The 23466-nt window shown below is 46.4% G+C and overlaps 1 protein-coding gene across 2 annotated transcripts in view; it reads left to right on the forward strand.

Moving 5' to 3' along the window:
• The window catches only part of Agap1 (ArfGAP with GTPase domain, ankyrin repeat and PH domain 1), a 440472-nt gene that overhangs the window by 287352 nt on the left and 129654 nt on the right, over positions 1-23466 (forward strand). For both annotated transcript variants that reach the window (NM_178119.3, NM_001037136.1), the window contains exon 11: positions 1566-1734. In NM_178119.3, coding sequence (NP_835220.1) covers positions 1566-1734 — 169 coding nt within the window. The remainder of the gene's footprint in view (positions 1-1565; positions 1735-23466) is intronic.

Here is a 23466-nt window from a genome sequence, read left to right on the forward strand (position 1 = left end):
GCTTGTGGCGCACAGCCAGTTTTCAAGGATGCTCACACAACTTCTTTACCTGACATGCTGTTCCCAGGTATTATGTATGCTCCATTGTATGATGGGTTGATAAATGACTTAGCCCAGGCTACCCTCTGATAGTCGCTGACTGCTGAATGCAGACATACAGGAGCCAAGGGTCTTGTGGACTTATTTCTAGGTTTTTCTTTCCCTTTGTTTTCTTTCTTTGGGGACATGTGACCAGTTGTCTGGAAAGAAGCATTTGAAGGAAGGGTGGGATTTCTGCTTTAACTTATAGTTCCAGAGGGACCCTGTGCATCAGAGCAGGAAGGCTCAGCAGAAGAGGGAGGCTGCTGGTCACATTGCGCCTGTCCTCAGGAAGCAAGGGGAAGAGGAAGTGAGGCCTTACAGCCTTACAGCCTGTCTTTGGTGACTCATTTCCTCCAGGAAGCCTTCACTTTCTAAAGGCCCCACAACCTTCGCAGACAGCACCCTGAGCCAGAGACAGTGTGTTCAAACACACGACCCTGTGGGGGCTTTTCTTATGGAAAGCACAGGATGAGCATCCTTGTTTGTTTGTTCTTGAGATTGTATTTCAATTACAACATTTCTCCTTTCCCTTTTCTCCCCCTAGACCCTCCCGTAAGGCCCTCCCTGTTCCTTCAGAGTCAGGGCCTCTCTTTTCATCAGTTTGTTATGGCATGCACATATGTATTTGTAGATGCATATATATCCCCAGATAAAGCCTTTTAAGTCCATATAATGTTACTTGTCTGGATCTTTTCAGGGCTGACCATTGGCATTGAACAACCAATCAGTGTGCTCTTCCCTGGGAAAGGCTGCCTCTCTTGCTCCCAGCTCTCCTCCGCTGCCTGTGTTCTCTGTGCAGGGTTGAGGACTCCATGGCCTTTTCCCATGCAGTCTGGAATGTCCATTGGTGTTATCCTTACTCAGCTCACAACAGTGATCATGCTGGTGACCTTGAAGGAGTACCTTCTGATGTTCACAGGAAAACATGAACATTCTTGTCAATGCCCACTGTGAATACACTGTTGTTGTTGTTGTTGTTAGTCCTTCATGTCCTCCAGTCTTGGTCTTAGTTATGGTTTCTATTGCTGTGATGCCAAAAAGAAGTTGAGGAGGAAAAGTTTTACATGGCTTACACTTCCATATTGCTGTTCATCCTTGAAGGACATCAGGACAGGAACTCACACAGAGCAGAAACCTGGAGGCAGGAGCTGATACAGACGCCATGGGGTGCTGCTTACTGACTTGCTCCCCATGGCCTGCTCAGCCTGCTTTTTTATAGAATCCATGAACACCCGCTTAGGGGCCACCCACAGTGGGCTGTGTCTCAGAAGTCACGGCGCATGCTCAGGTTCCTAAACTGCATCTGGGAAGCAAGAGTAAGTTGTTTCTTTGCCCCATTCCCAGCTCTAGATTAGGTCAGCCTGGGTTTAAATAAAAACCCTGCAGATGAACATGGCAACCACAGGATTACAGCTAGTGACACGGATAGGGTCTTGGGTCCCATCCTCTCTCTAATCTCTCCTGGGTGTTTAACGTTCACACAGGATTACATGCAGAATGTCCACGGCAAAGAGATAGACCTCTTGAGGACCACTGTGAAGGTGCCGGGGAAGAGGCCGCCCCGAGCCACGTCTGCCTGTGCACCGATCTCCAGTCCCAAAACCAACGGCCTGGCCAAGGACATGAGCAGTTTACACATCTCACCAAATTCAGGTAAGCTCGCCTCCAGTGCACCTGAGGAGCCGAGTACTTCCTGCTGCAGATAAATGGTGTAGCTTCAGGCAGGTTTGAAGCCATGATCCCTCTGAGCCTATGTTCTGTAGCAGCAGGCAAGCCACGGCTGCACAAACCTAAGTGTCCAAGGCGGCGTTCCTAGGCTGGGGTGAGAGCTGGGTGTCGGACGTGGGTCAGCTGGTTGAGGTCATTCAGAGGTAGAGGAATCCGTTGTAAAAGAATGATGCCCGGTAACTGCACACTTAAAACTGGAGGAGACCGAGCACCACGCGCAGGCCTTCACTGAGCTGAACTGTCCATTGCTGTCTTCACTAGCATGTCTCTCTCATCAGCTAAGCAACTTTGTTCTTTAGTCTCTTTCAAAGAACTTCGGCGGTTTTCATTCAGGATTAGAGAAAGCCTTGTTTCCCGAGGCTCTGGTGTGGTGGGAACTTGTCAGTCTGCCTCTGTGCGGTTGCAGCCTCTGCCAGTTTATTTGTTTTTCCTGAATCACGTTTGTAGGTGATGGGCAACCATTTTGGCCCTCCTGTGATTGCTTCTCAAGAGAAGCCAGGAAAAGAGCCAGAGTCGTCTTTCAGCACGTGGAATCTCTTCTCCTACTTGGTTCAGTCAGTCTTCCCGGGGATTTTTCTGCAGGTGTTAACATGGGTGTCCGCTTCTTGGAACAATGGGCTTCTTGCTTCTGACGCACTGGGTGCTTCAAGTCGGTGTGATGAACTGCCCAGGGGTGAATGGCACTGCTTGGTAAAAGTGGGGTGCCATGGACGAGTCCCAATGTGGCTCCCAGACAGTGCCTCTCAGTATCTTGTGGCACTGGGCAAGTCAGTACCCAGACCTGCCTGGCTGCCTGCCTGTGTTAACAAAGACAGGAGGACCATGAGAGGGGCAGAGAGGTTAGATTTGGGGGCAGTTAGTAATCAAACTAAAACTTGACTTTCCCTAAGGGGAAGACCAGTTCCTTCCAGAAAGGTGAGGTTGTTGCGCTTTGACCCTCTCTGACTTGTTGTCCTCACTCCCAAAACAGTGACATCGGATGGGAAGGGAGGAGGATGGTACCCCAGGAAGAAGAGCAAGTCGAGAATGAATAGGACCTTGGTTTCCATAGGCCGCTATGTAACACCACCCTTCACTTAGTCGTGAGATACTTACAGTGGCCAGGTCGGTTATGTGCACTGTTACTTTGGCGTCTCTGGCCTCCAGGATTCTTTCTGTACCTGGCAGTCAGCTACCGGCTAACTCTTCACTACACCTGCCCACTGCTCAGTCGCAGCAGCAAGCATTTGCTTTATACCCATTTTGACAACCCTCTATGTGGGAGTTTCCTGGAAGGACTTAGAACACCTGCTATATGCATTTTAAGGGACTGTAACACTTGGAAAGTTATTTTTAAGTTGACAAAAGTAACAGGTATTTGTCCTTTATGATTGGCCCTCTGTATACATTACGTGGCTGACTGTAGTCACTTGCTAATTTTGTAGTGCTCCCCCATGCTCCCAAGCCCAGGGACAAAGACCATAAAGCCTAGCACTTACCAGAGACACACTCTCAGGTTGTGGATAAAGACAGGAAAGACAGGAAGTCCAGAGTGGCAGTTATGGAAGGTCTTGGATCTCTAGGACAGGAGGGAGGGGCAAGAATTGGCTCCAGGGGCAGCAGAACCTGCTAGAAACCTCCATAAGGAAAGAGTAATGTCATGTGGCCAAGAATCAGTGAATACAGTTAAGGTTTATACCTCTTAGTCCTGAGACTTAAGTCCTTGGGTGCCAGACTACATGATGCTAGTCCCCAAGTAGGTCTCTAAGAACAGGGGCTCTGTTCCTCACTCCAATCTGCTTCACAGGAAAAGCCTTGCTGTTGGGTGGAGGCAGAGTCAGGCCCTTTTGCATAGTCACGCCCCTCAGGTTTAGGACAGGATCTTTCCAACCCTCCCTCAGCTCATCGGAGAGAGGCCACCTGGTTGATTTTCTTCGCTCTGCATGTGTCAGTTGGACAGGGAAGTAGGGATATGACATCAGTCGCAGTGCCTCAGGGTCCCAGTCATACTTGGGCCGAATGGCTTGGACTTCTGAAGTAGACATAAAGCTAATGCCATTGCTTCCAGCAAGACTCGGTGAGACCTCAGCCCACATCCCTGGGTATTTGCCTGTCTAGTCCTTGGGTATGAGGCTGGAATATGGGTCTGGTATTGTAAGAGACAGCTACTTCACCAATATGTCGTGAAGCTTTAATTGAAATTGACTTCTTACATCTGGACATTGATCTAAAATGGCATGTTGCTTTGCGCTTAAGAAATCAAGGCACTTGATGGGTTTGTGTTCTTAGACTCTAAATTGTACTCTGCAAGTTGAGTTCCTTGGGTTTGAAATTGTTACTCATAAAACACTCAGGTGTGAGGAAAGGCAAAGAGGAAAAGTGATGCAATAGACTTTGAGTTAAAAATAGTTATTTTGTAGCTGTTGGCCAAATAATTGGCCATGTACCTGAGGATACTCTTTACTCTTGCTTTCTGCTGTCTTCATGTTTGGAGAGTCTGGAGTTGAGTATGTGGGGAGCTTGGTTCCCATGGTGATCCCATTGTTACTCAGTTTTCGATGCTGGCTGGCTGACCTGGGGTTTGCACGCACTAAGCCTCAGCACTCAACAGTTACTCTCTGCAGCCAGTAGTCTTCAGTAGCATGGCTCAGCCAGTGAGCTCTCTGTCAGGTTCTTATATATTTCCAAAATAACCTCTAGAAATATCTCCTATAAAGTACCTACCTGGTACTGCTTTTAACTGTCATTTTCAAAACCAACAGGGTAAAGACACCCCATGGTGGGTGTGAAGTTTAGTCTCTGCTTCCATCAGTTGTGAATCTGAGTGACTCTTGGACTTAGTGCCCATGTATATATTTTGTAGTTATTGTATGTGTTGCCTTCTGTATGTGTTTTAATGAGTTCTTTTTCTTGATATAGGAAACCTCTTTATATATTAAGGATATTGGTATTTTATAATATGCAAAAAACTTTAAATATAATACTTTATTTTCAGATTGTAAAGTCTTAAATTTACACATAGGGTTTTTTTTTTGTTTTTCTTTTTTCTTTTCCTGAGTCTGCCAATTGTGATTTACAGCTGTAGTTTCGACATTGAACTGTTGAAAAATACTTTAGTCGTCTGAAGTCTGTTTGCTGCTGATAGACATTTATTTCTAAGTTTTATTATTCTTTTATTAAACCCTTTTAGAAATATCATTAACTTCTAATTCACCGTCGATTTGTTTGGATCCATTATATCTGATAGAAAATAATAAGCAAATTGTCAATTCCAACAGCCACCTGTCCTTTCTGTTAAATGATCTTCATTAATCCTGCATCGTCTGTGTGTACAACAAAATCATGATGAAATGCTGGGGATTCTGCTCTGTTCCATCCACTGTTCTCTGTGAGATGCCTTATGCTGCATCTCTACCCTAGTATGTTACATCAGACTTAGTTCAGTATGGACCTCCAAGCCACCTGAGCTGTTGCTACCTATTTCTGTTCTCTCTCCCCTGACCCTCAGAGCAAATGGGGAACAAATACACCACCCAATCATCTCATGGTGGTTGGCATTTTCTTTCTTTTCCCTCCCTCCCTCCCTCCCTCCCTCCCTCCCTCCCTCCCTCCCTCCGTCCCTCCTTCCTTCCTTCCTTCCTTCCTTCCTTCCTTCCTTCCTTCCTTCCTTCCTTCACCTCCTCCTTGTTTTTTGTTTTTTGTTTTGTTTTGTTTTGTTTTGTTTTGTTTTGTTTTGAGACAGGGTCTTCTATAGCCTAGACTAGCATGGAATTCAGTACACAACTGAGCATGGCCTTGAATTGCTGATCCTCCTGCCTCTGCCTCTCAAGTGCTGGAACTGTAAGGCATATGTCACCACACATGCTTTATTTAATAGTGACCAGAGTAGAACCCCATCCCTAACATTGGGTTTAATTACGGGCGTGGTGGTGGGTGGGGAAGGGGGCTCGTTGTTCTTTCTGGGTTTCTTCAGGTTGATTTTTGCCTAGTGGTTTTCTTCATTCAGATCCTAGAGAGTTTATTAATCCATTCCGTCTTCAAAATCTTCCAGTCATGGTGCTGATCTTTTTCTGGGGAAATCTCTTATGTAATCTCAGTGGTTCCATGGATGAAAGCCCCTAGATTTTATTTTCTTATCTAGCCATGTAACCTAAGTCATGGTAGTTGGATCAGCTATAGGACACATCTCATGAATAGAAGAATGTATGCCCCGCTCAGTACTATGGTGTTTGCCTAACTCTGCTCTGGACTGACTTCATTTCTCCCATCCGGTTTATGAGTTAGACGCAGTACTTCTCCCTGTGTCTGTTGCCTCCCGTGGTTACTTGGTCTGTTATGTGCCTAGGCTTGATCATTGCTCTGAAGATGGGGTGAGAGGGGCAGTTCCAAGCCATCCCTCCAGGAGCCCACCACCTCATTGGGGTCACTGCATCAAGCACACTGCCTCAGCCATTGCAAATACCATCGGTATTGAGGGGACAGATAGGGCCTGGCTCCTCTCCTGTTGCCAGGGCTAGGGTTCTGTTGCTCTTGCTCTTTTTCTTGCTGTTGCTTTTGTTTGGATGATTGTGTTTTGTTTTGTTTCTTTGAGACAGTGTCTCTGCTTAGTCCTGGCATCAAACTCAGAGTCCTCTTGCTCCGCCTCCCATGTGCTGGGGTTAAAGGTGTGCGCCATCATACCTGGCTAGAGATGTGTCTCTTTATGTATTTGGGATACCAGCGTAATAAGTTTCTCAGATATATTGTCATTGTTTGCTTTTATGCATTTCATAACTTTGTTTAAATTTAGAGATTCTTTTTCCTATGGGAATGTAGAAATGCTGCAACTGTTAAAATCTTGTTGTCATGGTAGCTTTTCCCAGTGAACCCCGTATACCTCATGCACCTTGTGTTTCTTGTGTTCCTCATGCTGGTCGATTCCCTCCCATTCCACATATATTTTGGGGGCAGTGGTTCATCTAGTAGCGTGCCTGCCTCACACACAGCCTGCCTCACACACAGTGCACAGTCTGATCCCCAGCACCACACAAGCTGGTTTCGGTCGGACATATCTCCCAGCATTTGAGAGATGGAGGCAGGAGATGCAGTTCAAGGTCATTCTTGACTACACAGCAACCTTGAGGACAGACTGGGATACAAGCATCTCAGCTAAGACAATACACGGAGCTGGTATGATGGCTCAGCAGTTAAAGGTGCCTACGACCAAGCTGTTGACCTGAGTACAGTGCCCAGGATGCACACAGCGGGAGGAGAGAACCAGCCCCCAACACTTGTCCTCAACCTCCACACACAATAAATAAGTATGGTTTTAAACGTTTTTTTTTTTAATCAAGTAGAAATAAGCATGAGTATAAGACAATTTTGATTAAGATGCTGCAGAAGAAAATTACTGCCATTGAGTAAGACAGTCTGCAAGTCAAACTCTTGAGTTGGCTGGAAGAGAAAACTTTGCAAGCCAAACCAAAAAGGTAACAGATGCCCCAGATAGGAGAGCAGTTCTGACCTGAGAAAACCCAGGTTGTAGGTGGGTAAGAGCAGTGCCCATGCAGGATGCTGGAGACAGAGTGAGCGCACCCTTCTCAGAACAGATAACCCTGACCTCTAGAAGCCAACTCTGAGCTTGATTGTTGACAGCCAGTAAGAACAGAAATAATAATTTTTAAAATGTCATTGGTTGGCTACCAATGTCATTAGTTGAAGAGAGAATATTTCTGTCTGAATATGTTTTGGGGGGGAAAAAAAAGTAAAGACCCACTCCAGCAAAAAAAAAAAAAAAAAAAAAAAAAATTCACATTTGGCAAAAAACCTTTCCATGACACATCTTTCCCTTTTCTGAGGTGGCTCCCCTCAGGATGCCCAGGGAAAGCTTCATTTCTGTTCTTTAGCAGGGAGCTTATGGGAGGGACCCTCAGTTGCCATGGTAACCAGGATTTATCAGTAGCTGCATCTTGACAGTCTCCCCAAGTTTAATTCCTAAAATCCATCCAAAGAAAGAGTTGAAATACCCTTACATGTTTTCTTTAATGAGTTTTTAGCTAACCTGGTTTGGTAAATCTATCTACACACATGTGACCTAGATAAAATTGTATCAGCCCTGGGGTTATCTGATGTCTCTATACAAAACAGAGAAGCTTATAGCTAAGAGTAGCCACTCTGGAATCAGAAATATAACACTGGACCCCATCCCCGCCCTCTGCCTCAGCTTCCCTGACTCTAACCCCTGTGCTCTTGGTCTCTGTGACTTCCAGGGCCTTATCATTGGTTCCTGACAAGGTAGGGTGGGGGAAGGGTGGCCAAATGATGTTTTTGAGTTGGCCTTTCAAGTACCTGCTAGTGGACAGATGACATACCTAGACCGTCCCCCACTAAATACTTAATTAGGTGGCCATGCTAGGTGGCCTGGGAAGTGTTCTTTGGGATCTCCATGGAGACCTCTCCCCTTTCCGTACCTTGACTTCAATTTGTCCGTGACTTCTGGCTTCGACATCTTTGTTCTGGGACCACATCTTATCTTCCTGTCCTCGTAGCATGTGTCTTTGTTGGGTTTCTGCAATTACGGTTTTTTTTTTCTTTTTCATTCTACCCAGGTTGGCACCTCGACCTCTGTAAGAGGAACCCTTACCCCTTTTCCTCCGCCTCCCCCACTTGAGGTCCCCAGCAGTTGGAGGCAGGCCAGCCCGCAGGAGGGCTGTGCTGATGATGCTCTGAGTACGGTGGGTGGGGGAGGGTGGACGGGAATGTGTTTGGAGTATTGAACTGCCGTTGACATCGACATTCTCAGCCATGCTGTTTTCTCCACACTTCAGCAATCAGGACATCCAGAAAACCCATAAAAAAACCAAACTAATAGCATGAATATTCAGTGACCTAGAATACTAATTATTGTCATGAATATTAATGGGATTGGACTTGCTCTCTTCTCTTTCACTCCCGTCCTCTTCCTCCCTCGCTCCCTCTCTCTTTTTTTCCACTTAGCCGGCTCTAAGGATGGGTCATAATGAGAGCATTTAAGAGGGAGCGCTCTCCTCCGTGACAGGGACCGGGGCAATAAGGAGAGCTTGATTAACGCGCGCACTTGGGGGAGACATGAGAGGCTTCACGTGGGCCTGTTCGGGGGAGGCGGCGAGGCACCGGCGGCTCTGTTGCTGCTCCCGGAGATTAATGAGGCCTAAGAGTGCATTAGGAACAGTGACAAAGGTTTGATCTAATGGGCTCAGTCATTTTTCCTTTGAGTGACAGACGCACAGAAGTAATTGGCTGTGCAGAATGGCAGCTCATTGGCGGTACTTAAGGATACATTATCCCCGTTGTGTGGCCCGCAGAGGCTGTTTATCAAAACTGCTCACGCTGCAGACGGAGTCGCTAAGCTGCTGTTACAGTGGTAATAGCTATTAAAGAAAAAAAATAATAACACAGCGTCCAAATGAGATCCGTTGTTGTGTCAGAGAGACAAAGTTTTTCTTTGTTTAGTTTCAAATGGTCTAGAAAACATTTTAATAACTTCAGAGTATGGGTGGGCAGCGCGGGTCCGCGGTCCCCTGCCTGTTTGTACGACAGCACTAGGCCCGAGGTCCTAGAGCTGGACCTCTCCTAGCCCTCCTTGCTCACCCACAATTCCCCAGGCGTTGGACTTTGGTTACAACATTCCACCCTCTGATACAGAAATGGGCACTTCTGCTAAATACCCTTCAGAGGAATGCAAGAACACGTGTCACCCGAAGCTACTGATTAGAAATTACTTTCCTTTTTTAAAAAAAAAATACCAATTATCATATGATACCTGGCTTCTGGAAGCCAGATTTATTAAAATAAGTTGTAATGGGTATTCAGTAATTAAATTTTGGCAATTAAATAATTGTTTGGTGACGGTTCTTTATTTTTTTTCATGATGTGAGTAACAAGTAATAAATATGAAGAAGAGGACATTTTTAGTTTCTTCTGAATAACAGACTTTCTGCTGTAGATGGTTGGGATGCAATTCAAAAAGAAACGAGAGTATGCTTCCAACTTGGGAAGGTTTTTCCTGGAAACTTGAACTATGGATAAAGTATTATTTTGTGTAAGTTTTGGCAAAGTGACCCAATTCTCTAGAATTTCCATGCAAGGTATACAAGGGATGTTGTGGTCCTGAACTACTCATTTCTATAGCAACCTGTAAGCCTATAAGTAAATAAAAGCGGCCCTAGAAACTTTTTACCTCCAGAGCATGGACTCCGTGCTTTCTCTAATGAAACCATAGGACATGCCAGGGAGACAAGCCCAGGGCAGGCAGAAGCCATGGTCCCAGTTGCTGCCCCAGCAGCCTTCTAGACGGAAAGGCCAGTGTGCAGACCTCAGCTTTGGCTGGAGAGAAGCTCAGAGGGAGTTGCTTGTTGGATCTGCCTACCTCTCCCCACTGGCACAGGACAGGCACTCAGAGTCTTCTGGTACTTTGCCATGTCCCATTCTGCTGGCTGGCTGGTTGCTCTATATTGACCCATCACGCAGACAGTTTTATCGTTCTGAAATACAGCTAGAGCATGGGGAAAACCCACAAGTGCCTTAATTCCTGTGCTAACGCTAACCCCAAGTATCCGTAACTGCTCTGTGCCGTCATTAGGTATAAGGTGTGTGCTACAAGAATTGAGGATGGGGTGGGGGATGGTAAAGCCACTGGGCCACCATGCCTTCCCTTAGAGGGACAATAGCCGAGTCCCCTCAAAAAAGTACTGTAAACTCAAAGTATATTTTGTGCAAAAGACACCTGTTGCACTGATCACATAAAGGAAAAAAGTATGTTTTAAAGGGCGCTGGAGAGACGACTTGGGGGTTAAGGACACTTCACTGCTCTTGCAGAGGACCCAGGTTTTGGTCCTAGCGCCCCTACATGGCAGCATACAATCATCTGTGACTCCAGTTCCAAGGGTTCTGATGCCCTCTCCTGGCTGCTGCAGGCACTGCATGCTTGTGGTGGGCATAGGTGCAAGCAAAAAATATTTGTATGTGTTAATACATATGTGTGTATGTATATATATATATATATATGTATGTGAATATGTGTGTATGTATATATATATATGTATGTATACATACACACACACACACATATATATATATTAAAGAACACTTAGGCATGACACTTGAGACTGAACATTTGGTTCTTTGGAAGTTGAGCCTAATAAGAAGGACCAGGTATAAAGAAATACCCTGGGAAGTTTTGTAAAACTGCTTTTCTGACTGTGGCTGTATGCTGTTGGTTTATACAAAAAGCCCAAGTTTAAACACCCCTTTGTGTAATGATTCTGTCCCTGCATGTACATTTGGTCATGTTACTTGCACCTGAGGTGGGTTGCCGCCAAGCAAGCAAGCTTCGTGATGGTTTCCCTCGAGCACCCACAGTATTTTTCCAGCAGGTACCAGTAATCACATGACAGTTGACAAAATGGAGGAGGGTTTGTACAGTTGAACTCTGAGTGCTGGTACGGGGGGGGGGGGGGTGGTGTGTGTGTGGAGACTTTGCCTTGGGAATACACATGTATTTCCAAATTACATCTCTTAGATGGAAACTCAGCTGAGATGCTCAGCACCAGCTCCTGAGTTGTGCCGAAGCTCTGATCCATCCATCCATCCCAAGGAAGGCTAGCTGCTTGGGATGGGGTGCTAGTAGCTTTGCTGCTCTCTCGCTCCCTGTTGCCCACTTCCAGAAAGCAGTCCTAGTTCCTCCTGTGTCCCACACTCGTGGTCCTTCTCTCTTCTCTATTCCCCTTTTAGAAGCTGCACCTCTGGCCACGTCAGCACAGCACGGTGAATTAGTTGTCCCAATGCTAAGTTCCTCCCAGGCCAATGTATTCAGTGACATCACCGGGTGAGTTAATGAGCTCACATGAAGTGAAGCAAGCATAGGCACTGCCTGGGACTAGGAGAATACCCCACAAGGAGCGCATGCAGACCCTCTAGATCCTGGAGAATTGGCCACTTTTAAGCTTTTACTAAACACTAAGTAAATAAACTATAAAGGAAAGGAGAACCCACTGTTGATGAGATTGCCAACTCCCAAGGTGGTGGGAGGCTCGGCTGGCCGCAGGGTACCATGCATAATCTGATCACTTCCTTGTTTATTGCTGGCCTTATCACGTTCATTTTATCTCTTTCTTAAACTGTGGTCTGCATTGTTCTAATATTGGCAGTCCTCTTTGGGGGATTGTTAAGAAAATGATCTGAGGGGGCTGGTGAGATGGCTCAGTGGGTAAGAGCACCCGACTGCTCTTCCGAAGGTCCAGAGTTCAAATCCCAGCAACCACATGGTGGCTCACAACCATCCGTAAACGAGATCTGACTCCCTCTTCTGGAGTGTCTGAAGACAGCTACAATGTACTTTCATATAATAAATAAATAAATAAATCTTTAAAAAAAAAAAGAAAATGATCTGAAATGTGGATCTACACCACTCACTGCAGCCCTGGCCCCGACCCCTCTGAGGAGTTATCCTAGGAAAGCCCAAAAGTGTAAGTTGTCTATCAGAGTGTTATCTAACCATGGGAAACCGAGGAAACAGCGAGAACGACTTACCAGTCGGTAATGCCAGTTACCTACAGTGAATCAACAAGCTGAAGTTCTGGATCTCAAAATAAGATAATGGTTGTGTGACAATATCAGAAAACGGCTCCTGCCAAAGATGTGTCACAGAGGCAACAGGAGGGCTCTGCAGATCTTACCCCAGTCCTGGCAGCCTAAGTTCAGTTCTGGGACCCATGTGGTAAAAGAGGGGAAGCAATTCCACAGATTGTCTTCTTCTGACCGCCACACATGTGCTTACACACATGCACACCATAGGCTTATTGCTTTTTAAAGGATGTATAGCAAATCTTTTCTATGGTGCTAGCTAAGTAAAACATCTACATGTGGCTTATAAAATGCTGACCTATCGCTGTGATGGTGCTGGACTTAACCCGTGGTCCTCATTTGGCAAAATTGGTTTTAAGGAATTTAGGCAATAAAATAGGCTTTTGTTATTTTCCTTTGGCACAATAACTAGAGAGAAATCAGACTAGGAATAGCTATTTGCATATTTTACGGAACATTTCAGCTTCTCTAATTCTAGGCTTTTGACTTTGAGTGTGGTCATCCTGAGAATTTAGTTAATCGGATATGCTTCACTGCCCCAAGGTCTAGACTGGAAAAGTGTAGTAACAGAAAGATGTACCCTACAGCGAATAATCCCAGCTCTGTGTCTTAGTAGTGAACATGTTGAATTGCACCTGTCTACAAAACAGGAGCCGTAGCATGCAGGGGAGCCGTAGCATGCAGGGGAGCCGTAGCATGCAGGGGAGCCGTAGCATGCAGGGGAGCCGTAGCATGCAGGGGAGCCGTAGCATGCAGGGGAGCCGTAGCATGCAGGGGAGCCGTAGCATGCAGGGGAGCCGTAGCATGCAGGGGAGCCGTAGCATGCAGGGCCGGGGCTCTCACACCTGAAAAGACTCGGGACGCAACCTTGGGGAGAACAACTCTCTTGGACAGAAATTCTGGTTGCCAAAAGGAGGGCAGCTTTCCAATGCAAATACTGGAGCAAACAGCCTCCCTCACAGGCACTTAAATCATTCGTATCTCACTTTTTATGGGCGCATCGTGAATTATATTCTTTTCGGCTTGTAATTAGAGGACAGAGCAGATGGTGAAGGCCTAGCTTGCGGTGCTGTGACCGTTGGAATAGCCTCTGTCATCCAGCAATGATTGCAGGGACCCTTTCTTCCTACATGCCCCGAGTCATCTTTGGAAGCCTGGACCTGAGTGTTGGTTCCCTGACTGTTGGTTGAGCGAAGGCCCCAGTAGAGAAATGGGCTCTTTTCTGTTATATTGTGGAGTTACAGTTTGGGTTTGGGGTTTTTAAAGTTAGAGTTCTACTATGACTGCTTCCGGCTTGGTGCTCACAGGAGCTTTTCCAGCCTCTCATTCTCACGCAGCGTGTGTGGAAATGCGTGGTCATCTCCTCAGTAACTAAAGCAATTAGTTCTTTCATTCTTATTTAACCAGTAAGCCAAAGCCAAGGATTTGGGTTTTGTTTTTTTACACACCCCCTTTAGTTAAACTCTTTGATAAAATTGCAACCTGTTTGTGAAGCTAGCTGGGAAACAGAATAGGTAATGAAAATGTCTTTTAAAGGGATGATTGTTGATGAATGTGCACTTGAACGCTGCAGAAAGCCATCTTCTCAGAGGTTGTACTTTTTTTTTAATCAGAGCAGTCTATTTTTAATGTACTAAGCTTAAAGCTTAAAAGAGGGAGTCTGTCTTTGATGTCATTTGGGGGATGAAAACATCCTCGTTCAATAGCAAAGCAGCATCTTTTTCACGCTCATTTGAGATCAGTTCAGGCAACATACTGATGCTCATTCAGATATAGATGCCATAGTCACTTTGAAATGCAAATTGTTTAAAGAAAAATAGCATATGGTGGAGGTAAGTATCTTTTCAAATCAACTCTTACACTTTAGGGAGGTAAGTACAAGGAAAATGATTCTTTGGAGAGAATATCAGGGCTTTTGACAGGGGGAAGCTTGCGCTCATCAAGAGGAGCAGCTAAGCACACGTACATATCCATATCAAGGAAGAGGCGCAGGGGACTCGGATTAGCATGGTAATGCAGCTGCCCCCTGCTAATCAGGCCGCACCAGCTGATCCCGGAAGGGGGTTTTCCAGGAAACGCCCTCTCTGAGCCCTGAGCCGGCCAGGTAGCTGACTGACCCCTGAGTTTCTTGGTCCCATTTGGGAGGAAGTTCCCAGATGAAAAGCTAAGTTGGTGCTCCAGGAACCTTATTGAGAAGTCAGCACCCCAGGCTGTGCAGAGCAGGGTCATGCCCTGGGACTCACTGCTGGGAAGTTGCCTCTGCCTAGCCCAGTGCTTGCTTTTGAAGTGGCATCTGTAGTCACAAGCCAGCGGGGCAGCGGTTTTTGTTTTGTTTTGTTTTGTTTTTAACTTTGTAGGGAGGGAAAATGTGACCAATACAGTATTTGTGTAAAAAGTGCAGAACCCAAGCTGGGGAGGTGACTCAGTGAATAAAAGCACCTGCCACATGATGGACAACCTGAGTTTGACTCCCGGGACCCATATGGTGAAAGAAGAGAAACAACTCAAAAAATGTTCTGTGAGCTCCACACTAGGGCAAGGATGCACCCACACACACAAACATTCAGTTATTAAAAAGTGTTTAAAGGAAGTGAAGTATTCTGAACTATAGCTGATGCTGGCAGCCCCGAGGTCCCCCTTGTTGCTGCCTTCAGTGCACACAAGGGTGGCTCCTCTGACTTAGCATTCCATGGATGTGACATGCCCCTTGAGCGCAGTCCTTACAGCCTGAGTGGTCCTCCTGGGCTGCCACCTGACCCATGGTCTGTATGCTGTTCATCCTCCTACCATTGGTCAATGGCTCCTCCATTCTCGGTAGTGTATGGGTGATGGTTGCTGTGGTATGTCCTTGGAAAGTGGGTACAGCTGCTAACATCCAGGGTAAGGCTATGGAGCACGACCCCAGTGAACATCTGCATTGTGCTTTTGGGAAGATGCGATTGAACCTATCTGAGCATAGACCTGGCTGGGGGAGGGGTGAATGAAGAGGGAAACTATTTAAAGAGAAGTGAACCAGACTTGAACACTCTGTGGAGCTCTGTGCTAACACAGGTCAGTGAGGTTGCCCTGTGAGAACACAGTGTGTCCTCTACGGGCTCTGCTCATCTTCCATTTGTCCAGATGTAGTGTGACTCCAGAGTCTAAACTCAATGTTGCAGTGTTCCAAGGGAGGTCTTCCGAGTCCTTCCAGCAGGGGGAGCCCCCTGCCCCTCACTCTCTCTGAAGGCTTCTGTGTCTCCATGCCTGAATGGAGGAGGGACCCTGGGGTCCTCTGACTCCTTGGGGTAAATTAGATTACAGATTTCCTAAGGGTGTCCGTGCCTGGTGCACAGGGCCTAAGTGTGATGAGGCAAGGCATTTAAGACAAGAAATCAGGGCAAGAATGACACAGGAGTCCCCTCCTCTGTTCCAACCGGTTACATGGCTGATAAGATTCGTGGGCTAGGACAATTTACAGCCCATCCCAGAAGCAGCAGTAGCCAGGTCAGCATTGTCACCACCCCAAGCCCAGCTCTCTCAAGCTGGCATGGCACATAACATGCTTACCCTAAACTCAGGACAGTCGTCTGTAGTGGGGGGGGCAAGCCAGTCACCCCTACTTTTGCCATAGAAACTGACATTAGTTACCACAGGTGGTAGAAAGTCCTCCCCTTCTCTGGGGAATGCACTGTCCCTGTCATCAGTTTGCTCTGCAGACACTCTTGAAATAAAACAAGGTGTTGGTGGTCACATCCACGAGATTCAAGGAAAACCAAGGTCTACAGAGAGCTGCCTGCCCACAGTGGCTAGTAGGGCTCAGAAGTGTGGTGAAGCCACAAGAGTGTCAGGGTACAGGAGGAAAAGATGGCCTTGTTCCAGCAGACTTAGCCCCAAAGAGTCCAGTGGACACTTGACCTCAGGGAGTAGACACTTCCTTTCAAGGCCCTTGTCTGTGACTGCATCAGAACCCTCTTCTATCCCATCAAAGAGGAGACCTAATATGGCTTCCAGTGTGGGGCTTCAGACTCCTCCAAAGATCCCAACTTTATGTCATCTTCCCAGGCATACCAACAAAATGCTATCTGAAAAAGTATCTTTTAAGAGGTTGCTCCTCTGTGATTGTGTTACCTCACTCAGGATGATGCTCTCCAGGTCCATCCATTTGGCTAGGAATTTCATAAATTCATTCTTTTTAATAGCTGAGTAGTACTCCATTGTGTAGATGTACCACATTTTCTGTATCCATTCCTCTGTTGAGGGGCATCTGGGTTCTTTCCAGTTTCTGGCTATTATAAATAAGGCTGCTATGAACATAGTGGAGCATGTGTCCTTCTTACCAGTTGGGGCTTCTTCTGGATATATGCCCAGGAGAGGTATTGCTGGATCCTCCGGTAGTACTATGTCCAATTTTCTGAGGAACCGTACTCACTGATAAGTGGATACTAGCCCAAAACCTAGGATACCCACGATATAAGATACAATTTCCTAAACACATGAAACTCAAGAAAAATGAAGACTGAAGTGTGGACACTATGCCCCTCCTTAGAAGTGGGAACAAAACACCCATGGAAGGAGTTACAGAAACAAAGTATGGAGCTGAGATGAAAGGATGGACCATGTAGAGACTGCCATATCCAGGGATCCACCCCATAATCAGCTTCCAAATGCTGACACCATTGCATACACTAGCAAGATTTTACTGAAAGGACCCAGATGTAGCTGTCTCTTGTGAGACTATGCCGGGGCCTAGCAAACACAGAAGTGGATGCTCACAGTCAGCTAATGGATGGATCACAGGGCTCCCAATGGAGGAGCTAGAGAAAGTACCCAAGGAGCTAAAGGGAACTTCAACCCTATAGGTGGAACAACATTATGAACTAACCAGTACCCCTGAGCTCTTGACTCTAGCTGCATATGTATCAAAAGATGGCCTAGTCGGCCATCACTGGAAAGAGAGGCCCATTGGACACGCAGACTTTGTGTGCCCCGGTACAGGGGAACGCCAGGGCCAAAGGGGGGGAGTGGGTGGGTAGGGGAGTGGGGGTGGGTGGGTAAGGGGGACTTTTGGTATAGCATTGGAAATGTAAATGAGCTAAATACCTAATAAAAAAAAATGAAAAAAAAAAAAAAAAAAAAAAAAAAAAGAGGTTGCTCCTCAGCTGAGACCTACCCTAGACTTTAATGCTGGGCATTCCGTAAGCTGTGGATTGGCTTTCTGCGGGCTGGCAGCTTCAGCTGGGGGTGTGATTGTGTCTTGCAGAACTTCTGGCATATTTTGTTTGTAGTTCAGTCCTGTTGACCATCTCACACTCGATATTCTAACACTGGGTAGGGAGAGCTCAGGACATACCCTGGTCATAGCTGGTGTAGTTACAGGTTTCACTAAATGTGTAACATTAGCACCAGATAGGTATAGGATCCCTAGCCCTTCAACTTAAAGATAGGGAGCAAAGCCAGCCGCCACATCTCTGGTGTACTTCAGCCTGGCTTTGAAGGTGTCTGAGACAGTGCTTATACACACTTCTGTCTTAAGTGGTCTTGAGGTCAAGGTCTTTAGCTTTCAGTCAGATAAAGACTGACTTCACAGTCCTTCACAGATAAGGACTTTTGCTTCTTGGCCTAATTAATAACTTGCCAGCATGAAGTGAATTGCCGCCCAATGAGAGTCCTAGCCCTCAAGTGCTTGAAGAATAAAAGTATCTTAAGGAAAGCTACTCCTTGTGTGTGTATATGTTTGCAGAAGTGTAAGTTCCTTATGTGGTGTCCTAGGCAGGTCCTGCTAGATACTCCCCCCGTGAACACTATACATGAGGGATTATAGTATTTGGGTAATTAGTAATGTTTGCTTGGAAAATGGAAACTACATGTTACATGTCTGCAGGTATATTTTAAAAAAAATTAGATACAGCCCTAGTCAGTAATGACCTAGCCTAGATGTGAGAGTTTGAGCTGATGGATTTCCCAGATCAGATTGGCCTGTAGGCTTGTCTGTGGGGGATGTCTTGATTATTGTTTGATATAAGAGCCGATCCCACTGTGGGCAGCACCATCCACTAGGCTGTATAAGAAAGCTAATAAAGCATGCATACGGCATACGTCTGTGAGCCAGTGAGCAGTCTTCCTCTGTGGTTTCTGCCTCAAGCTCCTGCTTGAGTTCCTGCCCTGATTTCTCTCAGTGATGGACTGTGACCCTGATTTATCAATAAAGAATTTCCTCCCCTAAGCTGCTTTTGGTTTTTGTGTTTTTATTATAGCAACGGAAAGGAAATTGGAATAGAAATTGTGCCCTGATACAGTTAGAAATGGGTATAGGTACAAAAGAATACTCCGTGAATCCTAAACGCTGTAGAGATGCTTCTTGGTCCTGATAGGCAGACTCAGCACTTCATATGTAGTGTGCAGCTTTGGATGGTGGTTTGCCTCCAGGTCTAAAGTCTCTCCTTATATATTTATGTTTAAAGGCAGGGCCTGCTCATGGGCTTCTGAACACAGTGTATTGAGTATAGAAACGTTTCCTGGTGTTCATATCTTTCTTATTTTCAATTAGTCAGATACATACCTCCATCACCTCTGAGGCTATCTGGCTTAATGTGCTGTCATTGTTTTGAGACAAGGTCTTGTTTTATAGCTTGGAGCTCGTGATGTAGACCAGGCTGGTGTCAAACCTGCAGCCAGCCATCCTCTTGCCTTTGGCTCCTGAATGCTGGGTATATGTCACTATGCCCAACAGAGAAAACATTTCTGGTTTATTGGGTCACAATCAGTACAAGTCATAATTCATGTTAAAATGGAATAAATCAGTATATATGGAGAAAAAAGAGCTTTAATCCCAGAGGAAATCTGAACTGCTGGGTTTCTGTGATATTTTCCTCTGTATTTGGAAAACTTTAACTCTGAGACATAAAAGAGTAGGAACTGGTGGGCAAGGGGCTAAGAAGACAGCAAGGCCGCTGCATCCAGACAAGTCAGGTGATGCTGCCTCTGCTCATGGTGTCAGGAGCAAAGCCAGGATCACAGCTGTCATTAGCCAAGTGATGCCAAATGCCATAAATTTTAATTTTTTATTTATTGGTGGGGGAGACATTTTATGTTCAGAGGACAACTTGAGAGAGTCGGGTCTCTCCTCTCTTTATGTGGGATCACACTCAAGTCATCAGAGAGCAAATGCTTTTGTCAGCTGTGAACCCTTTGCTAACTCAAACCATGGGTGGTTTTGAAATGAAATCTCTAAATTTAATTCTACTTAGGGTATAAAATTGTTGTGCATGAGCAAAAATGTTATCCATGAGCACTTCCTGGCAACTATTCCAGGCCACAGGCACACAGCTCAGAAGTCTACCTTCATAACTGCAGTCAGTTTAGTCTTGCCTCTGGGACAGGGGGTGCTTGGGTAGATGAAGGCTGCTGGGTATCTGCTTTCTCAGAGCAGCTAGGATAGCTAGGACCCTTCTGGATGCAGGTCTCCTTGACCACCTAGGTCCCCTTTGGCTCCCAGGAGACTTCCTCCTCAGAAAGTGAGCTCTGCCAAAACCAGAGCTGCCTCCCCAGCATCTTAATACATCTGGCTCCTGCTTAAATGTCATTTGACAAACAGCAGGAGGTTTGCAATGGAGAGGAGCAGCCAGGAATGCATGAACAGTCTCGTCCTGTGTTGTCTGTAACATGTACACTTTAAGAAAATATGCCTTCATTTTCCAGCACTTTGGCATCCCAGCACCAGAAAAGCCCTGGCAACCCTGAGCTCATCTCAGACATCTCCATCTGAATGTCTATGCTGCTCCTGTGAGATCAGGTGCTTGCGGCTCCTCTCCAAGGCCTGTTTCCCTAGTCAATGATGAAGACTTAGGAACTCTTTCCTTGACTTATCAGGAAAGCCGCTTCAGAAGTGTTAGGTAGGTTGTCCTGTAGGCCCACCCTTCAGCAAGGGATTGTAGCCTTCAGGTCACACGGGGCTGAAGATAGTTATAAATGTACCCAAACATAAAGTCCCACACACTTTTTGCGATTTTATCTACTTTATTAAAATGTGATTACCCCATTCTGTCTTTGTTGATGACAGTGTCAAAAGTCTGGATGCCGGAGAGTTTCTTCATTTCTGTCACAGTGATAAAATTCCATGACAAAAGGCAACTTCAAGGAGAAAGGGTTTGTCTTAGCTCACAGTCCCGGCTTCAGGTCCGTCACCGCAGGGAAGTCAAGGCAGGAGTTCACAGAGGGAGACGAATGTGCCCATCTTTACCACTCAGCAGACTTCATACTCAACTCTTTACAGGTCAGGGTCCAAAGCTAGGGGATGGAGCCACCCACTCCCAGGCTGACCCTCCCCACATCAATTAAAGCAACCAAGACAGTCCCCCATAGATGTACCCACAGGCTGCCCCTCATTGACACTCCCTTCCCAAGTGATTCTAGATTGTCAAAATGGTGCTAAAGCTAGCCATCTGTGGTGGTTTGAATATGCTTGGCCCAGAGAGTGGCACTGTTAGGAGGTGTGGCCTTGTTGGAGTAGCTGTGTCACTGTGGGGGTGGGTAATGAGACCCTCCTAATCACATGGGAGCCAGTCTTCTAGCAGCCTTCAGATGAAGATGTAGAACTCTCAGCTCCTCTCGCACCATGCCTACCTGGATGCTGCCATGCTCCTGTCTTGATGATAATGGTCTGAACCTCTGAAGCTGTAAGCCAACCCCAATTAAATGTTGTCCTTACAAGAGTTGCCTTGGTCATGGTGTCTCTTCATAGCAATGCAAGCTCTAAGACACCATCACAGCCTCGTTGCTAGAGAATGGACAAAGGAAGCAGTGGCTGGTGTTGAGCATTGTCATCCTGGATCAGGTGATGATCAAGCTTGTTTTTCAGTTTCTAGGGTGTTTGGGCCTGTGGGCATAACGCATGTGTAGGCAGAATCATCTTGACGTGTTGTTAATTGCTATGAGTCTCTATACACTGGGCTCGGAGGACCTCAAAGGCCAGAGAGGACACCCCTCACCCCACTTCATCCTTCTGAGAAGGAGCATCCTAGCCTGTGCTGGCCTGGAACTCTCTTCTCTTGTCCTGTCTCCACCTCTTTAGTACTGTAGTTATCAGTGTGCTCCACCACTCCCAACAGTCTTGCATGGCTCTTCTTCCATCACCACAGCCGTATCCCACAGCTTCTGCTTGCAGAGACCTCATGGGATGAAAGTGGGAGCAAGCCAGGGGAGACACTGAGGAGTTGTGGTGGCACTTCTGTAAATACGGCCTGGATGGATAGATGTATGGCATCAGGGTGACCATTGTATGACATACAATGTGACTTCTGTTTTTGATGGAGAGACATCTTTATGTTAGTGTGAATTTTCAGCTTCATGGGTTATAGGATCTGAGAATGGCCTCAGAACTCACTCCCCAAGTCTCTTTGCCCTCCCTCCCTTACATCCCTCCCCTGCTCTTCTCCTTGCTTGGAGCCCTTAGGAGCAGTGGGCACAGCTCATCTAGGCAGGCCCCAGCCTACCAGAGCCACAGCTCTGGTCCTTGTGGAGGGAGCCCCTCACCCACTCAGAGGGAAGGTGCTGCCTCTGTACTAAGGGAATGAGTTTACCAAGAGGCAACTTCAGGGTGGGCTCAGAAGAGGCATGTGAAGAATCCCGGCAGCTGTGTGTGATGTCTCCTTGGTAACGGCAGCCCCGCCCCAGCTGCTGGGAGGTGTGAGGCAAAAGCAGGGTCTTGTTATTCATGGCACTGATCCTCAGAATATGGGACTCAGAATATTGCTGTTCTTTCCAGGGTGTTTAGATGCTCCTGTGCCTTCAGAACATGACAGTGGGGGACACTGGCCCTGAGGCTTTGAGTACCCACTTTCTATCCCACACACAGATAAATACCAACCAACACCCCCACACACACACACATAGACACACAAACAGCTTTCAGGCACCTGGCCCATACATCTGTTATGATGGAGAGCTTTGCTTGCAGTTTGTAGTTGTGTCTCTAGTTTCTACGTTGAATGTTGGTCTTAGTTAAGAGTTTGAAGGCCCACTCAGACTCATTTAACCTGGGTATCTAGAAAGCAGGGGTAAGGTTTTCGGGAACTCTGCAGCTTGGACACTCTCAGGTCTGCTCCTCTGTTCTCTGGATGCCACTGTGAACAGGAAGGTGTGTGGCCCTTGGCTCTTCCCTTTGCTGTCACTTCTGGGTTCTGGTCTGGACTCACACAGCTGGTTTCCCTTCTGAGGTTCAAACCACGTTCAGTTCAGACAACAGCAAAGAACCGGTGTTCTATTGCGCTTCTGTTTTTGATGGAGAGACATCTTTATGTTAGTTAGTGTGAATTCTCAGCTTGACGGGTTATAGGATCATCTAGGCACGTGAGGAAATTAGTAGATTGGGTGTTAGTTAATAAAGAGTGGACCCTAAGTGCGAGTGGCACCGTTCCACGATCTGTGGCCCCAGGCTGAAGAAATCTGGAGGATTCAGCTGAGCACTGGTCCTCAGGGTCCTGGCTGTAGTTACAATGTGACCAGTAGACTGTTCCCTCAAGCTGTCAGTCAAACACAAACAACTTCTCATATGCTGCTTTCTTCAGGTTTGCTGTCAGAGTGATGGGACAGATAATCAGCGGTCTTTACTTAGCACATTGTGGTGTTCTGCTCCATGCTGCCTCTCACCAAGCAACTACGTTACTGGGGTGTGTGTGTGTGTGTGTGTGTGTGTGTGTGTGTGTGTGTGTCTACACGTGCATGCTCATGTTCACAGGTGTGTGCAGGTGCATTCGAATTCATATTCTTTCAGCCCTACCCTTTATCCATCAAAATCAGAAGCCTAATTTTTAATGCCTCTACTTGACTGGCACTACTCTACTGATGGGCCACTCTCTTAAAGCCCTGCTCCAGGAAAACCTTCCACTGAATCAGTTCTGAACCAGGACCACTAGGAAAGTTGAAAAACGCCTTCTCTGTGAGTTTGGGGTCAGCTGCTCTACATAGTGAGTTCCTGCACAGCCAGGGCTATGTAGAAAGACCCTGCCTTAAAAAAAATAAAAAATAAAAAACCAAGCAAAACTGTATCTCCAAAGAGCCACTTGGCTCTCTCTAATGGACCCATTCACAAGCCATGGA

The sequence above is a fragment of the Mus musculus genome, chromosome 1 (genome assembly GCF_000001635.26).
Source record: "Mus musculus strain C57BL/6J chromosome 1, GRCm38.p6 C57BL/6J".
Lineage (NCBI taxonomy): Eukaryota > Metazoa > Chordata > Mammalia > Rodentia > Muridae > Mus > Mus musculus.